At 42.8% G+C, this 18,178-nt stretch overlaps 1 protein-coding gene across 2 annotated transcripts; it reads right to left on the bottom strand.

Annotated features, from left to right (window-relative positions):
* Positions 1-44: 44 nt before the first annotated feature.
* Positions 45-15,648, bottom strand: ZBTB5 (zinc finger and BTB domain containing 5). Of its 2 annotated transcripts, none has more exons than XM_060763749.2 (2): positions 15,396-15,648; positions 45-2,945 (listed from the first exon to the last, which is right to left on the bottom strand). In XM_060763749.2, the coding sequence occupies exon 2, from the start codon at positions 2,939-2,941 to the stop codon at positions 926-928; it is 2,016 nt and encodes a 671-aa protein (XP_060619732.2). In that variant the 5' UTR covers positions 2,942-2,945; positions 15,396-15,648; the 3' UTR covers positions 45-925. The 2 variants fall into 2 exon arrangements, with proteins under 2 accessions (XP_060619732.2, XP_060619731.2); XM_060763748.2 differs by lacking the exon at positions 15,396-15,648 and adding an exon at positions 14,981-15,247.
* Between the last annotated feature and the right edge of the window lie 2,530 nt (positions 15,649-18,178).

Here is an 18,178-nt window from a genome sequence, read left to right as displayed (position 1 = left end):
ACATACCAGAAATGCTTGTTGAAATAACAACAGTAGACGAATCATTTAAGACTTAATGTTGAATTTTAACATGAAATACAAATTTGATTAGAAACACTACCAAGCATAACACATAAACACACAACACTTTTCAGTACAAGATATTACAAAAAGAAAACTATAAAACATCTAGGAGATTTTGCTGTATTCAAAAGTATATACACACACCTACATATATCAGACAGTCTAAAAGTTACTTGCATTGGACTCAAGGTAAGCACCTTCATTACACAGTGTATGTTACTGCAAAACAACCAAAAATACATTCAGAATCCCTAAAACTATGTTAATCTATAACACACTTCAAAAGCACTTTGAGGTGCAAAGGTGGTTTTATCTTCAAGATATGCAGTCTTTTACAATAAAGAGGTCTTGGTTACATTATTCACACACTCCATATAGCAACCTACTTTACAATAAATGCTTTCACATCATTTCTTAAAAAATCAAAAAGTTTGCACTTCAACTCATACTTGCAATGTGCTAGTTAATTATGTGTTAGCTGCATAATTAGCTTTTCTTTCAGCCCTTCTCCTACTCACAGAGAACTAATGATAGGACTGTATTCATATATGATATCCAAAGCCCACCCCAGGGTATATTTTTCTTGTAAGTAAATCTCCCAGAACTCAACCGAGCTTACTCCCAAGTGTGCCAGGGGCTGCAGTCTTAGTACTACTTTTGTGACAGAGTTGGAGAATTCCAAAGCGCTTCTGAAAAAGTTGTTTAAGCCTCACAACACCCCTGTGAGGTAGGTATGGTACAGGTATTGAAAAGAACTAAGCCTTTGTTTTAATGTGTGTGGCACAGTCACACTGTAAGTGTTCACCCTTTGAGCTCCATGCCTTATTAAAACCTATTGGCATTGCAGGAGGGAGGGTAAGAGTTAAAGCAAAGTGCTGGGTAGATTGTTGCTCTGCCAGCGTAGGCAAGTCGTTTTGGAATGTTTATATAAATGGCTGGACTGGCTAAACCTCTTGCCACACTTCAGGCAGGCGTAGGGCTTCTCTCCCGTATGCACCCGGATGTGCTTCTTGCAGTCTGTTAAGGTCAAAAAGGTCTTGCAGCAGATTTTGCAGGCATACTTGCGAGCACCTTCTACCACCAGGACATTATGTTCCGATAAGGCCTTCTTACATTTTGAAAGAACATCAGCAGATGCCCTGGTTAGCTGTGGGGGCCCAGGCTGGGAGGAGTGCCCATTCTCAAAAGAGGATGAGCCCCCATTCATTAGTAGCTGAGAATTAGGAGTGTTGTCTGGCATTTGAGAGCTCCGAACAGAGGTCACGACGGGCATTTTGGGAGCTATGCGGCGATACCCAGGAAAGTTACTGGTACCACCTCTCGAGCTCATGACTGCCCTTGACAACGAATGCAGCCCTAAGCCAGACCTTGGGAAGTCCATCCCAAACTGCTCTGCTGCCCGGTAGCCAGACGTCTGTACACAAGGAAGACCCATAACATCTTGCATTGGCCTGGCAAAATGAGAGTCTGCACTTTCACTGAAGGGATTCTCAACATGTGAGACAGTAGCAGAAGAATGTCCATTTGTTGGCCCAGAATCTGGACCAATTAAGTAAGAGGCATCACCATCAATGCGGCAGTCACTAGTTGTATTTGGAATATTGTCTTCGTTATTCTGGCTAGCAACGTAACTGCTGGCTCTGCTTTTATTCAGAAAATTGGAAATACTGAATGAAGACTTATGTTCCAGATTATTTGCTACCTCCATAATATGGATCTCCCCCACTCGGTCAGTGCTGGACTGTGGGTCGGAGAAGCTACGATCACTACTTTCAGGGCTCAGTTCTATCTTTTCAGCATTGACTCCTCCCCCTTCCACTTCCACAGATTCACTTCCCTCTGCTTGGGAGGTCACATCACTCACTTCGTCTTGGGGCTCTGGAGAACTCAAAGGCTCAGATTTCACCACTACCCTCATGTGCTCTTTTTCATTTAGTCCAACCTCTGTATTCTCACATTGAAAATTGTTTTTTTGGGAAACACTCTGCTGATCAAAGCTAGTTTCCGCTTGCGACACCAAAGACATTTGAGAAATATTGGCCCCGCTGTTGTCAGACTGGCTGGGCACTTGAGCATCTTCTTGTGCACTAAAGGACTGATCAAACATAATGGTATTATCCTCTTGGTTGTCGGTTACACCATCAGGTTTAGAGTTGTCCACAATTTTCAGTGAGTCTGGGGAAAAAAATTCATCTCTTGAATGAACAACAGCCTGTGCGCTCTCTGAAGTAACATCAGACATGATAGAATCATCCATGGTAGGTCTAATGCGCTGCCTAGCCCTCTCTTCTGAAGACTGTTTCCGTTTATGGAGACGTCGTATTGGAAATGTACTCCTCTGCTCTATGTTACTTCTGATGGAGCTCATAGAACTGGATTGTTCTTCTGTGCTTTGGGTGGAATTTAATGCAGAACTCACTATGCTTAATCCAAGCTGCTGGAGCATGAAGGACCTCTGCATGCGCGCATTCTGCTCTTGAACTCTATCGCTTGGAGGAGACATTGGCAGTGTCCTTGTGGTAAGGTAGTGCTTGCATGCTTTCACCACAGAGTTCAAGTGCAAATGGGAAGCTGCCAGCAACACATCCATAACGTTACTCTCTCCGAGCATCAGAGTGGAAGTGTACATCATGTCAATGAGAGCAGCAAAAGCTTCTGCCGTCACCACCTCACTGTCCAACTGGATCATGTTCATAGTCTGGTCTCCCTCTGCTACTGTGAAAAGAGCGCGGAAGTGTGTGCTGCATGCTGCCAAAACTGAACGGTGTGCTTTGAAGTGCCTGTTCCCAACAACAATAACACAGTCACAGAGTTGGCCGTGAAGCCGCTGGTAGTTCAACTGTTGGAAAATTTGTTCAAAGTGCCCTGGAAAATCCATGATCCTAAAAAGAAAGACAGAGAATATGATATGAAAATAATAAAATGATTTGTTTTTATATGAACAAATAAGAACACTTTAAAATGTCACAGAAGCTATTTGGCTATTTTGTTTAAGAACATCATCTGAATTTTTGCCTCTTGCAACTTGGTGCAATGGCCTTTGCAACACACAGCCTTTAATTTCTCCTGCTCTTTCACTTACATCCCATCCCATCAAATTTTCCACAACAGCTCAGAATTTATGAACATGATTCTAGATTCACTTCGAATTATCTCTAGTTAAAGCAGATGGTATAGATGAGAAAAGACGTCCACCTGTAGCTTTGGAGTATGAACAATGCTGAACTAAACAGGCAGAATGTCAGATTCAGTTTAAGCAGTTTGACATATACAATTTTAAATTTCACAGTCATGCAGGGTTATGCAGAATTACTACTTCATTTAGTGCTCAGGATGAAAAGCTGTGATAAAGCATGCACAAAGACACTTAAAACCAGTGATCTAGGATCCCATTTGCTTTTGTTCAGCTTTTAAAAAAATAGATGAGACAAGTTGAAAATCAGAAGTTTACAGAAACCCAGTCAGCATGTCACAGTGAGCCATTAAAAAAGTAGTCACACGCCCTTAGCTTACTGTGACCAAACCAGCATGCTGGTGTATGCTGCCTGTTTCTTCCCACCAGGGAACTCCTGCCAGCAGCAGTAACTAAATAATTCTCCATCTGGGGTTTGTTTAGTGTGACATCCGAACCAAGAACTCCAGCTTGTTGCTCCCTTGAGAAGTGAGACTCAGAAGCCTTGAAGGAAATCACTCATGCTGCAGATCTGAACTGGTGACACAAAGATACATCCTCCTCCCAGCTCTGGTCATCTTCTCCTCTTTGCCACTTGACAAAGGGCATCCCACCAATTCACTACATCAATCCCCTCCCTCCACCACCTACATACTTCTCTCCCTTTGGTCTTTCCCGCAACCACATAAAAATAGACCAAGGAATTTGGATTTCCCACCTTTAGTATAAACCATCTAAAAGTCAAAACATATTAAATATGAAATAAGATAAAGAAGGCAATGATTAAGTTTCATTACAACATTCAAAGTATTTAGCTACTGCATGTACAACAGAATCAATCTGGTCTCAAGAGCTCCTCAGAAATTATGATTATTTCTCAGGATTCCTCACCAAGTCTATCAAACAAAATTTATTCTGAACCATAAGTATTTTTTATTATCTATAAGGACAGCCGACATAGTCTGAATTATTTTTTTCCTGAAATTAGGCTTCTATGCTGTTATGCATCTTTTTCTGTTAATCCATCTTTCCACCAATCTGTTTATGCAAATATGATGGTTTTAGTTTAGAGTTTTTATGGCTTTGAACAACTGTAATGAAAAGAGTAAAACTGTTACATTTTCTTCTGACTGTCTTTTTAAAATGCACATCCCTTTCTTTTTTAGACAATAAAATATTGTTATTAATAATACATTTTATTTCTTGTCCATCTTTTCCCAAGGCTTGAGGCAGGGTATAAGACAGAACTAAGATATAAACAATACTTGAAAACATAAAACCATTGAAAACACATAGATTAAAAACAAATGAGCACAAAATTAAAATGCACATTAAATTATTCATACATTTAAAATGTCAATTTAAAATTTATAGTTTAAAATCGACTGGGTAAGACCTGCTAGAAGAGAAGGGTCTTTACTTGTTTTTAAAATTCAGACAGCATGTTTAGCCGTCTAATATCTTCTGGCAAGTCATTCCAAAATCTAGGGGTAGCAGACAAAAAGGTACTGTCGGTGACAGTAGCCTTTAAACCAGTCTTCTCCAACCTGGGCATCTCCAGGCATGTTAGGCCACATCTCCCATCATCTCCAATGAATGAGAGTTGCAGTCTTCACATTGGGGCACTATTGTAATATCGCTGCTTAACTCTGGTTGTTCATTACTGTTACTACCAAATATAACCATGTACAAGTTGAGGCTCATTCCACAACAAGGAAAAAGCATCAATGCCACCTCAGAGAGCAAACTACCTTTTGCAGCTGCTATTTCCCTGCCTAGACATCAAAAAACAGGCAGAAATGCTACCACAACGGAGAGAGTAGAGAGGATCAGTGCTTCTTTTAAGTTATCCCAGGACTAAGCTCTTCTTGCCTTTTGCCACCCTGCTCAGAGAAAAGCAATGGTTCCATTTTTGATAAGAATTATGGTACAGTTGTCACAATGATCCATGGCTAAGTTGAACCAGTTTTTCTGGTTTGATTTTTTAAAACTAAAACTTCTAGATTTATATACGAGTATATAAGGTAGTTCTACAAGAGTAGGTACCAAGAGGGCCAAGGCTGGGCACCACAGCTCTCTTACTCTAGCACACTACAATATATCTTGTTATGTTCCACCAAGTTGGTACTTTGGGGCCCACAGATGGGTTCCATCCTATAGTTTTTGTTTTGAAAGGGGGAGAAGGAAAAGTGACCTGCAATGGACAACAGGATTATATTTTTAACAGCTGTGTAGATGATGTTGTGAAGGGTGGGCTTCTGCTGCATGACAATTGCCACTTGTAAAGGTTTTCTCTCCCAACTGTTAAAAGACTAAAGTCCTTTCAATGCCAAAAGAAGATTAGTGTGCCAAATTATCAAAATGCACTGAAAATCCAGTCTGGGTGTTATACAAAACTAATTAATGAGATGAAAGTGGGCTATGAAATCCACGCATGTGTGTGCGCATTTGCGTATCTTTCGGTCTGCCTGTGCAAACTGGGTGTTTGTTAATTAATTTTTTCCAAATTCTACAGATAATATTATCAAGTAAAATAAAGAGTGATCACAGAACACTGTATTCCCGTTGCTAATTCCCTGCATGCTAAGTAGTAGGCATAAGTAAAAAACCAAGGGGAATAGACTCAAAAGGAAAAAAGCATAAATACATTGCTGTATTTTGTCTTGAGCTAATAATTACCTCACAATTTAGAGGAATTGGTGTACTGTTTGCAGAGCATGTAAATGCTGTTGCCTTTTATCATCTAAACCCATTACTGTCACCCTTAAAATATTGTAGGTGGCAACTCTTTTGTTGCTGGCAGGGTCCTTGGGAAGTTTCAGGTCTTTCCCCTCCAGTGGCAGAGAAAGGGGTCTCACCATTAAGCAAATTTAATTTTCTTCCACAGAAACTTGTATGGCCCTTGTCTCTATGACAGCAAATAAAATGAAAAGGAAAAAGGAAAGAAAAGGGGAAAAAAGAGGGGAGTTGAAAGTGGGGAGAACAATGAGACTGGACTATTTTTTTTTTTTACTTCTCCTATATGCCTCCCAGAATCATAAGAAGACTGTGCCAGCCCTCAAAGATGGCTGCAACTCCCTCCAAATACAACCAATGGGTGGGTAGAGAGGGATCTCTCTCCCTTTTATCACAATCCTGGCAGGACTTTAAATAAGGCAGCTTTTAGGTCTCCTCATCTTCTTTCACCCATATATTTTCCACAAGTGTCAGATTTTTGTCCAATAGCCCAGGAAGCTTGCCAAAAACTTCACCGATTTGACTGTCCAAAGATTTTTTTTCAGAAAAGCTTTTGCAGTAACGTATTTTGTAATTAACCATGGCAATAGGCCACAAACAGCTACTCATGAAGAATGAAAATATATAAATTTCTAATCTGTAATCATTACGGAAGTAATCCTAACATAGGTAAATAGAACTAAATTTTATTCATACCACGAAAAATATTTCTCATCCATTTTTGTTTTGGGTGTCATTTACAGATGTTTATATTATAGAGCAACCTTCAATTAAATGCTGGAACAAATCAAATCTAAAAACACTCAATATTACTTTAATTTATAATGACAGGAAGATGACAAGATTGTCAATTAAGCTGAAAAATACTTATATGTCAGTAGGCAGCAACAGTGGGGACAGGGACAGTGGGAGGTGATGACTGCCTGGCATTGCCTCTGTAGACCAATATATTTCTCCTGTTGGTTTGGACAACTGCCACCCAGTTGCCTCCAAGAATTACTTCTTGATAGCACAAATGCTATATTTCCTGGGCCATCTACAGATATGTCACATTTTCATGGAAAATGGATAAGCTCCCATGTTTATTTAATTTATTGGGGGGGGGGGGGAACCATCATTTTGAACTACAAAGCAGATATCCTTAAGAGTCCTACAACAGCTACAACAGCAATACCTGCAACAGCTATCCACTTGAATTTTATGTACAATGCACAAGATAACCTGGGATCAATCCCCAGAAATTTCAGAAAGATTCACACATCTACAGATTTTTGGAGATGTTTAAAATTTTGGACAAAAACAATTTATCCCCCCCAAAACGACAACTGCAGGTCTCTTGAATGTCTGTCTTCATGATACACAACCACATAACTTCAATTTAGCACAGATTTCTACTATTACTTACTTACTTTAGACCTCTTTGCAGATTCAATAATTTTATTTATTATTATTAGACTGACTCTAAACGGCTGCCTGCTGCGGTGCCTTTGTTCATGGCGATCAAACCAAAGAAAAACAGGATTGGTTTTTAAAACACTTTATGTTCTCTTGGCATCACCAAAGTTGCTTGATGTTTATGCTTATACTTACTTTAGTCCTTTTTACAGATTTAATAACTGTATTTATTACTAGACAGACTCTAAACGGCTGGTGCCATGAGAGCTTTCTGATGCTGAGCACTATATTCTGGGACATGTAGTTTGGGCAGGGTCTTTTGTATTCTCTGCTACAGGGGGCCTCACCTTCCCAAACTATGTTTTTAAGCTTGCTGTGTTCTTAGTCTCCCACCATTAACTTTGATAGTTCCGCCCCATTGCCTTCCTTATGGTGATCGGGCCAAAGAAAAAAGGATTGGTTTTAAAAACACATTATTTCTCTTGGCTTTAAAAAAAGTTGTTTAATGCTTATACTGAAAATTAAACTGACCCTGGAAGGCATCCGAATGTTACAGAATCTTAGCGAAAATGATTGGTGAGTGTTTCAGTTTCTAAATCCCCCCCAACCTGACTGCATGTTTCTAATATCAATTTGTATGCATGAATGTAACCAATTTGATACAAAAAAAGAATTAAAATGAACATTTACACACCTCTAGTGCCTATTTACACATACTGAAGCGGCAGCACAAATGGAACATTTTAACTTTCTCATATTCACAATTTTACTGTAGAACTGACATGAGATTAAAGTACCATTAATTAAAAAACAGGTACAAACATTCCTCAAGCAACGAGCAGAATGAAGCCCCTCAAGGCCAATTTTACATGTATGTTAGTACCCTGGTTCCATCTTTCAAAAATACAAAACTGCATAAACTGAGGTCAGAAACATGGTAGAGCTCATTTGGAATTTTAATTACCAATTCCCCCTAACCCAATTTTAATACAGATTTATAGTTGTGTGAGTTTTGTTTTGTATTTTACTATTTTATTATTTACTGCTGCTGTTTCACCTTTCTAGCATTGTGTGAAATGGTGTAGTAAAGTTCAAAGTAAAAGTTGAGCTATAACAAATCTGTAAGATATTACAGGCAGTCCTCAAGTTACAAACTAAATAGGTTCAGTAGGTTTCTTCTTAAACTGAATTTAGAACAGGTGCATTTTAAGTGTAAGAAACCACATATATATAGGGGGGGGGGTAAGAGTAGGGAAGGGTTAACACCCCTCTGGTGTTTGTTTTGCTTCTGTGCCCCTGTTCAAATATTTCACCTCACTTTCCGTCCTGTGAGAATTGCATTTTGAAAAATTTGGCTTGTTGTGGAAACAAGGATTGGTGAGAAAGCTTCAGCTGAGATACCTTTTCCCATGATAACTATTTCAGGAATGATTTTTTTCTTCCTAGGGGTAGGTCAGATGTTTGTAAGTCGGGGGGACTACCTGTATTCACTGTTTAGCTCCAGAAAACTCAAAAACTACAAACAGCCTTTTGGCTGTCCATCAAGAGCAATGGAGTTCCATCAAGAGTAGGGATCAGGTAGCCCTTTAGTTAATATTGGGCTTCCAACTCCCAGCATGCCTTGCCATTGGCTAGGACCAATGGTTCCCTCTCCTGGTATAGGCAGATTTGCTTCAAGAAAATGTTCCAAATTTCAAGTGCTATGAAAATGTTTCAAATTTCAGAAGGGTTTGTCCCTTTTGTCCCCATCTAACTTCAGATGCATTAAAGATACATCTGAATGACTGTCTATGGTTTTTTTTCTCCTGGTGTTACGACTGCGTCTGTGGCTGGCATCTTCAGAGGATCCTCTGAAGATGCCAACAACAGATGCAGATGAAGCATCAAGAGAAAATGCTGCTAGAACTCGGCCATACAGCCTAGAAACCACACAACACCCTAGTGATTCCGGCCGTGAAAGCCTTCAACAATACATTGTTTAGGAAATATATTTTTGCTCTTGTACAGAATATTGTATTTTCTGCCTTTACAAATTTTACAGATCCAGGGTTGCACAAGGTAGTCCTCCAGATGTTGGGACTTGGACAGTCAGTAGTAATGAATCTTTAAAAGACAAGCTAAAACAAATCTGGAACTCCCTCCTTAAAGAGACCAGGATAGCCCCATCCCTGCTTGCCTTTTGCAGGCAAGTGGAAACATACCAGCAGGCATTCTGTGAATGGTGAGAGGCAGGCTGCTGGGAATGCTGTGAATGAAATTTTGGGCCCTTCCACACAGCCATATAACCCAGAATATTAAGGCAGATAATCCAATATCTGCTTTGAACTGGGTTATCTGAGTCCACACTTCAATATCATCTGGTTCAAAGCCGATAATGTGGGATTTTACGAAGCTGTGTGAAAGGGGCCTTTGAGGGGCTGTCTAATTTTAATTGTTTTCCTTGTATTTTAAGTTTTACATTCCATGACACAAAGATTTGATTGTTTTTGAATTTTTATATTTGTTTGCTTTCTTTTAAATTTAGATTGGATTGTGTCATGTCACCTTTAATCGCCTTGAGTCCCTATGAGGAAAAAGGCGAGACAAATATAAAGGAAACAAAACAAAACGGGCGAATGAATCAAGGAGCTATAATTCAATAAAACCATGGAGGCATATAAAGTTGTTTCCTTTTGATTTTTGAGCAGTATTTCCCAAACACTGGTCTTGATTCTAGTGTCAAGTACTAAAAGTCCCAACCAGCACAACCAATAATCAGGATTAAAAAAATCCAAATGTTGTGAGGGACAGAGGCTAAGGCCACATCTTCAATGCCATATAGTGCAGACTGGATTGTATAAGTCTACACTGCCATATAATCCAATTCAATAAAGTTACTCTGCATTCTAAAACTGCATTATATGGCATTGTAGATTGAACCTAAGAGGCTACCTTTAAAGCCCTGCATGGTTTGGATCTAGGTTATCTTCTCCTGCACAATCCGCCCCTTCAGACACTGAGATTCTTTGTGGGACGCTAAATCCAAACAGCCAGAATCCTACTGGCGGCCATCACCCAGATGTCCTTTTCATTGGTCACCACACAAGTGTGGAATGACCTACCAGAAGAGCTTCAACATCTGAATTAGCAATCAGAATGTAAGATCCAGCTGAATACCCATCTATTCCTGCAGGCCTACCCAGGCAACTTTGAATCAAGAGTTTTGGATTGACATTCTATTCCTACTGTATGTTGAGCTTTGTACTCTTTGCTTTGATATATGTATTTTGTTGTGTGTATTTTATGTTGACATGTTTTGACTGTGTTGTATCCAGCCTCCAGCTGTTAAGAAAGGCAGGTAACAAATAACATTTTTATTATTATTTAAAGGTACATAACATCACAGCACACATGAACATTAGGTTCAAGTGTCAAGGATTCATCTCTGAATATCGGGCTCTTCCTAAGGGCCTAGGATATTAGAGGTATTTTTGTGGAATGTGCGTAGTTCCAAGAAGTGCTACCTTCTGCAGCATGTGGATTGATGTCTGTCAAAAATAAGGCTTTTCAAGTGCTTTTCGGAATGGCTACAAGAGCACCAACCACTACTGGTACCACTGTTGTTTTCCTTTGCTATAGTTGTCCAATTTCAATTTGTAAGTCCTTATATTGTGTGATTATTTCCAGCTCTTTGTCCTCTACTCTCCTGTCTCCTGGTACTGCAATGTCTACAATAAGAACATGTTTCTCTTCCCCAACTGTTATATCTAGTGTGTTATGTGACATATATCTGTTTTGATGCTAAAATACCAGAGTATTTTTGCATCTTCATTTTCCGTGGTATTTTCTGGCTTGTGCTCATGTTGTTCATTCATTCAGTCATCTCCGACTCTTCGTGACCTCATGGACCAGTCCACGCCAGAGCTCCCTGTCGGCCGTCACCACCCCCAGCTCCTTCAAGGTCAGTCCAGTCACTTCTAGGATGCCATCCATCCATCTTGCCCTTGGTCGGCCCCTCTTCCTTTTGCCTTCCACTTTCCCCAGCATCATTGTTTTCTCTAGGCTTTGCTGTCTCCTCATGATGTGGCCAAAGTAGTTCAACTTTGTCTCTAGTATCCTTCCCTCCAATGAGCAGTCGGGCTTTATTTCCTGGAGGATGGACTGGTTGGATCTTCTCGCAGTCCAAGGCACTCTCAGCACTTTCCTCCAGCACCACAGCTCAAAAGCATCGATCTTCCTTCGCTGAGCCTTCCCTATGGTCCAGCTCTCACATCCGTAGGTTACTACAGGGAATACCATGGCTTTGACTAGGCGGATCTTTGTTGCCAGTCTGATGTCTCTACTCTTTACTATTTTATCGAGACTGGACATTGCTCTCCTCCCAAGAAGTAAGCGTCTTCTGATTTCCTGGCCACAGTCTGCATCTGCAGTAATATTTGCACCTAGAAATACAAAGTCTGTCACAGCCTCCACGTTTTCTCCCTCTATTTCCCAGTTGTCAATCATTCTTGTTGCCATAATCTTGGTTTTTTTGATGTTTAGCTGCAACCCAGCTTTTGCGCTTTCTTCTTTCACCTTGATTAGAAGGCTCCTCAGCTCCTCCTTGCTTTCGGCCATCAGAGTGGTGTCATCTGCATATCTGAGGTTGTTAATGTTTCTTCCAGCAATTTTTACCCCAACTTTGCATTCATCAAGCCCCGCACATCGCATGATGTGTTCTGCATACAAGTTAAAAGGTTGGGTGAGAGTATGCAGCCTTGCCGTACGCCTTTCCCAATCTTGAACCAGTCTGTTGTTCCGTGGTCAGTTCTTACTGTTGCTACTTGGTCCTTGTACAGATTCCTCAGGAGAGAGACAAGGTGGCTTGGTATGCCCATCCCACCAAGAACTTGCCACTGTTTATTATGATCCACACAGTCAAAGGCTTTAGAATAGTCAATGAAGCAGAAATAGATGTTTTTCTGAAACTCCCTGCCTTTCTCCATTATCCAGCGGATATTGGCAATCTGGTCTCTCGTTCCTCTGCCTTTTCTAAACCCAGCTTGAACATCTGGCAACTCTTGCTCCATGTATTGCTGGAGTCTTCCTTGCAGGATCTTGAGCATTACCTTACTAGCATGAGAAATAAGGGCCACTGTACGGAAGTTGGAGCAGTCTTTCGCATTTCCCTTTTTTGGTATGGGGATATAAGTTGATTTTTTCCAATCTGATGGCCATTCTTGTGTTATCCATATTTGCTGGCATATGGCATGCATCACCTTGACAGCATTGTCTTTTAAGATTTTAAACAGTTCAGCTGGGGTCTCGTCGTCTCCTGCTGCCTTGTTGTTAGCAATGCTTCTTAAGGCCCATTCAACCTCACTTCTCAGGATGTCTGGTTCTAATTCATTCACCACACCGTCTAAGGCTATCCTCGATATTATTATCCTTCCTATACAGATCTTCTGTATAGTCTCGCCACCTTCTCTTGATCTCTTCAGCTTCTGTTAGGTCCCTGCCATCTTTGTTTCTTATTATACCAATTTTTGCCTGAAATTTACCTCCAATGTTTCTAATTTTCTGGAAGAGGTCTCTTGTCCTTCCTATTCTGTTGTCTTCTTCCACTTCCATGCATTGCTTATTTAAAAATAGTTCCTTATCTCTTCTGGCTAACCTCTGGAATTGCGCATTTAACTGGGCATATCTCCCCTTATCACTGTTTCCTTTTGCTTTCCTCCTTTCTTGGGCTACTTCCAGTGTCTCAGCAAACCATTTTGCCTTCTTGGTTTTCTTTTTCTTTGGGACGAGCTCATATCAAGTTTTATTTTTGGAGATGATCAGTCTTAAATGGAGGTCGATGGTTTACTGATTGCAGACTATGGGAAAGGACAACCTTCTTCAAGCCTTCTCTAGTAATGTTTATCTATAACGTTATTGCTCACTGTTTCCTATATGTTCTGGTGTGTAATTCCTTTACTCTATGGTTTCTGGGAAGTTATAAAAGGGGCTGCAGATCACACTTTTTTCTCTCCTTTTGACTATGTGATCTGTTGATAGCTGTTTTGTTATAAGAGAGATGACCTGGCCGGATGGAACATAAAATGATCTCAAATATATCTGAAACTCAACTGATAAGTTTTGCACCTGGGCATGCTGAACACATGAAGGTTGTGAGTAGTGTCCAGAACCAGGGAAGTCATGCTACTCCTCTATTCTGCCTTGTTTAGACCACAGCTGGAATATTGTGTCCAATTCCGGGCACCACAGTTGAAGAGAGATATTGACAAGCTGGAATGTGTCCAGAGGAGGGTAACTAAAATGATCAAGGGTCTGGAGAACAAGCCCTATGAGAAGCGACTGAAAGAGCTGGGCATGTTTAGCCTGAAGAAGAGAAGGCTGAGAGGAGGCATGATAGCCAAATACGTGAGAGGAAGTCATAGGGGGGGGGGGGGGAAGAAGCAAGCTTGTTTTCTGCTGCCCTGGAGACTAGGGTGCAGAAGAATGGCTTCAAACTACAAGAAAGGAGATTCCACCTGAACATGAGGAAGAACTTCCTGACTGAGAGAGCCGTTCAGCAGTGGAACTCTCTGCTCCTGAGTGTGGCGGAGGCTCCTTCTTTGGAAGCTTTTAAACCAGTGGTTCTCAACCTGGGGTCCCCAGATGTTTTTGGCCTACAACTCCCAGAAATCCCATCCAGTTTACCAGCTGTTAGGATTTCTGGGAGTTGAAGGCTAAAAACATCTGGGGACCCCAGGTTGAGAACCACTGTTTTAAACAGAGGCTGGATGGCCATCTGTCAGGGGTGCTTTGAATGCAATTTTTCTGTTTCTTGGCAGGGAGTTGGACTGGATGGCCCAAGAGATCTTGCTTACTAGTTATACGACCCCCGAGTGGTCGGCGTCCAACTTCTTAGAGGGACAAGTGGTGTTCAGCCACCTGAGATGGAGTACTGGACTCTCGCTGGTGGGTCTAAGGACTCCTCACTCCTGGGCAGGGGCCTCTAAATTCTAGCTCGATATCAGTCTCTTCCAACTTTATGATTCTATGAAACCAAACATGTTATTTTTTTATCAAAGTTTACTTCATTTTTGTCTCTTGAGTGCATGATACATAACAAATTGTTTTATGGAAGAGTATATATTTACACTTCTGAAGCACCACTGTTTTTTATGAACTGGCAAAATCTCTGTTTTCCTAACAGATCAGAGATAACAGGTTATTTAGTCTAACAACTGAAATCGTTGCCTAGCATAATTAGATCTGGTAGTATACCACAAGAGAAGATTCTAAAGGGGTTTTGGCTCTTCTCTGAATGCTCATGTTTTTCTTAAAAGGTTATGATCTCCAAAAGTGCTTTCCAAAAGATTGTATAAGCCATTTTCCAAAACAGGTCAAGCAGACTGGGGCTTCTGGGAGGACCTAAGGTTGGGAATGAATAACTCCCTGTTCTCAAAGCTGGCTCTCCTGTTCCCGTTCCGGGCAGTAAAATCTCCTTTGGGTAAGCAAGGCCTTTCAAGACCAGCGACGAAGTGGGAGGAAGGAGGGGCCTAGCTGCTGTTGCTGCTGCCTGGAGAGGGGAGGCCACCAGCCACACAATACCAGGCCCCAACCCAGGCCTCCCAGCCGCCCCCCGAGGAAACACAGGCTACTACTCACCAGTCCATGCCCCGCCCCCGCAGGGAGCCCGGCGAAGGGGAGAGGAAGGGGGCGTGGCGGCGGCGGCCCCGCGCTCCCCCGGCCTTGACAGGCTCAGCGTCGCCTGTCACGGAACCACACCGCCCCTCGGACCACCACGGCGCATGCGCACCTGCGCCGAACCCACCCCCCTCCCTGTCTCTTCGCCTCAACCCCGGCGCGCGCTCCACTTCGCGAGGGAGGGCAGCAACCCCCTCCCGGCCATCCAAACGCGGCACGCATCGTTCTAGCTTATCCGCGCGCCCTGCAGCCAATCGCAGCGCAGCGCGCCCGCCGCTGCCCGCCACGCCCCCTTTCCCTCCCCCCAAGAGCGCGCGCACGCCATCCCAACCGACGCCCTTGTGTCGCGAGCCCCTATTGTGCTTTTTGGCCTCACCGAAACTGGAGCCCCCTCCCGTCCCGAGCCCCCGTCTCTCCGGGAGGGAGGGGCGCCCGTTGTTCTTGGCTCGGCTGGCGTCCGTTTGTCCTTTCTTCCGCTCTGAGGGAGGGAGGGTGGGGGGCGGGCTCGAGCCGTGGCCAGAATCCCCGCCTTCGCCCAGCCCGTATGGCTGCACTTTCCTTCAGGAGGCTCCTGGGCGGAAATGACGTCGCCTCATTCGGAGTGGAACTACTGTCCGCCGAACTCGCGAGGGGACTCAACAGTCCCAACTGCTCAGCCAGACTTCTCTGCCCGGCCTTTGGCCAATGAGGGCGCGAGTATGGGGGCTGCCGTAATCTGATTGGCGGGCGACGGGGAGGGGGCGGGAGGCACAGAAGCGGGTCAACCGTTCCCCGCTTCATTCCTCAGGACTCGACGGAGAGGACGCGCAGAAGCTTATTGATTTACGGCATTGATGTGGCAGCCTTCTCACCCCGAAGGGGACTCAGAGCGGCTTACAAGATGTATATACACCAAGTATATTATATTATTAACATAGTGCAATATCGGTATTATATATTACTATATTGTACTATACCATTATATTGTAATATTATTAGTAATAATACATGCAATATAAAATATATAATTATATTATTAGTAGTAATATATTGTATTACATTATAATATTATAAATATTATATGTATATACAATATATTATATTACATCATATTATTAGCATAGCACAGGAGACACGGTGGAACTGTCCCCTGCCCCCCACTTCACTCTGGCCCAGAGCGGTAGTTGGTACTTGGGGGAGGTGTCCCCAATTGATGACATGTGCAGGAGACAAGATGGAACTGTCCTGGGGTCCCTTCTCTCTTCACTCTGGCCCAGAGCAGCACTTGATGTTGGGGAGAGGGGCCCCCAACTGATGACATATGCAGGAGACAAGGTGGAACTGTTCCCTGGCCCCCTCTCTCTTCACTCTGGCTGGGGAAGGGGCCCCCAACTGATGACGTGCAGGAGACAAGGTGGAACTGTCCCCTGCCCCCCCCATCTCTTCACTCTTGCCCAGAGCGGCAGTTTTTGCTGGGGGGGGGGGGAGCAACTGATGACAGGTGCAAGAGACAAGATGGAACTATCCCCGGGTCCCTTCCCTCTTCACTCTGGCCCAGAGCGGCAGTTGGTGTTGGGAAGAGGGGCCCCCAACTGATGACATATGCAGGAGACAAGGTGGAACTGTCCCCTGGACCCCCTCTCTTCACTCTTGCCCAGAGCGGCAGTTTTTCCTGGGGGGAGGGCCCCCCAACTGATGACATGTGCAGGAGACAAGATGGAACTGTCCCCTGGCCCCCTCTCTCTTCACTCTGGCCCAGAGTAGCAGTTAGTGCTGGGGCAGGGGCGGCTCAACCTATTATGCAAAGTAAGCATTTGCAGTATAGTTGATTTTGCCCAGGGGTGCTCTTGAGGCGCTCTTGGGGGAAAATAGACCTTGACATATGCGAGTTGTAGTAACTGGGATGTATAGTTCACCTACAATCAAAGAGCATTCTGAACTCCACCAGTGGTGGAATTGAAACAAATATGGCACACAGAACTCCCATGATGAACAGAAAATATATATCAGTGATTGGTTGGGGGGGGGGGCAAAATACTGTTTACTTATCGTTGAAAATTACCTAGGACCGCCTTTGTGCTGGGGGGAGGGGGCCCCAACCGATGACATGTGCAGGAGACAAGGTGGAACTGTCCCCTGGCCTCCCCTCTCTTCACTCTGTTTCCTTGGTTCCCAGCCTTTGGTCTTCCAGATATGAGGCTTCAACTCCCAGAAGCCCCAGCCAGCCTGGCTAATAGCCAGGAAATCTAGGAGCTGAAGTCCAAAATACCTAGAGGCCTACAGGTTGGGGACTGCTTTTCTCATGGAAGCTAAGCCGTCCAGGTTGGTACTTGGGTGGAGTACTAAGTCCTGTAGGCTATATTTCAAAGGAAGGACATGGCCAAACAATTTCTGCGCACTCCTTGTCTCAGGGCCCTTCCACACAGCCATATAACTCAAGAGTATCAAGGCAGATCATCCACAATATCTACTTTGAACTGGCTTATCTGAGTCCACATTGCCATATAACTTATTTATTTATTTGTTTCGCATATTTGTATCCCGTCTTTCTCACCCCCGGAGGGGGACTCAGGGCGGCTTCACAACAGGCATTCATTCAGTGCCAACAACAATAATAAATGATAAAAGCAATTAAAACAAATTGCCAGGTTTGAAGAGCGGGAAAGGGTGATGAGACAAAATTATAATAAGGGAAGGGAAGGGTTTTCAGTTAAGTGGATAAGAAATTGGGTTTTCAAATACTCAAAAGGATTTTTCCAAAGCTTAACAATAGGGACAAGAGTGGGATTTCTCACATACATTCCATTAAAGGTTTTAGCAAGTAACATTAACCTACCCAAGGGTGCATCCGTATCATAGAATTAATGCAGTTTGACCTTCATTTAACTACCATGGCTCAATGCGATGAAATCATGGGAGTTATATTGGCGATAATGGATCATGACCTGTTAGGATCACTGACCATCGGGGTATAAATCATGAACTGTTAGGATCACAATCTAATTAGGATAGCAGAGTTTATTTGGTAATGGATGGTCGCTGGGCATGTAGATATTTTGTTTTGGTATGACACTTTCAACAGAAAATGATGCAACCAGACTTCTATTAAAGACAACAAGTTTTGTTTACTGATAACTTCACGTATTTAAAGATACAGGCACATTTCTTGTCAAGGGTTAA

This window comes from Anolis sagrei, chromosome 2 (genome assembly GCF_037176765.1).
Source record: "Anolis sagrei isolate rAnoSag1 chromosome 2, rAnoSag1.mat, whole genome shotgun sequence".
NCBI lineage: Eukaryota > Metazoa > Chordata > Lepidosauria > Squamata > Dactyloidae > Anolis > Anolis sagrei.
The sequence above is the reverse complement of the archived record's forward strand: the minus strand, read 5'-3'. Positions and strand labels throughout refer to the sequence as shown.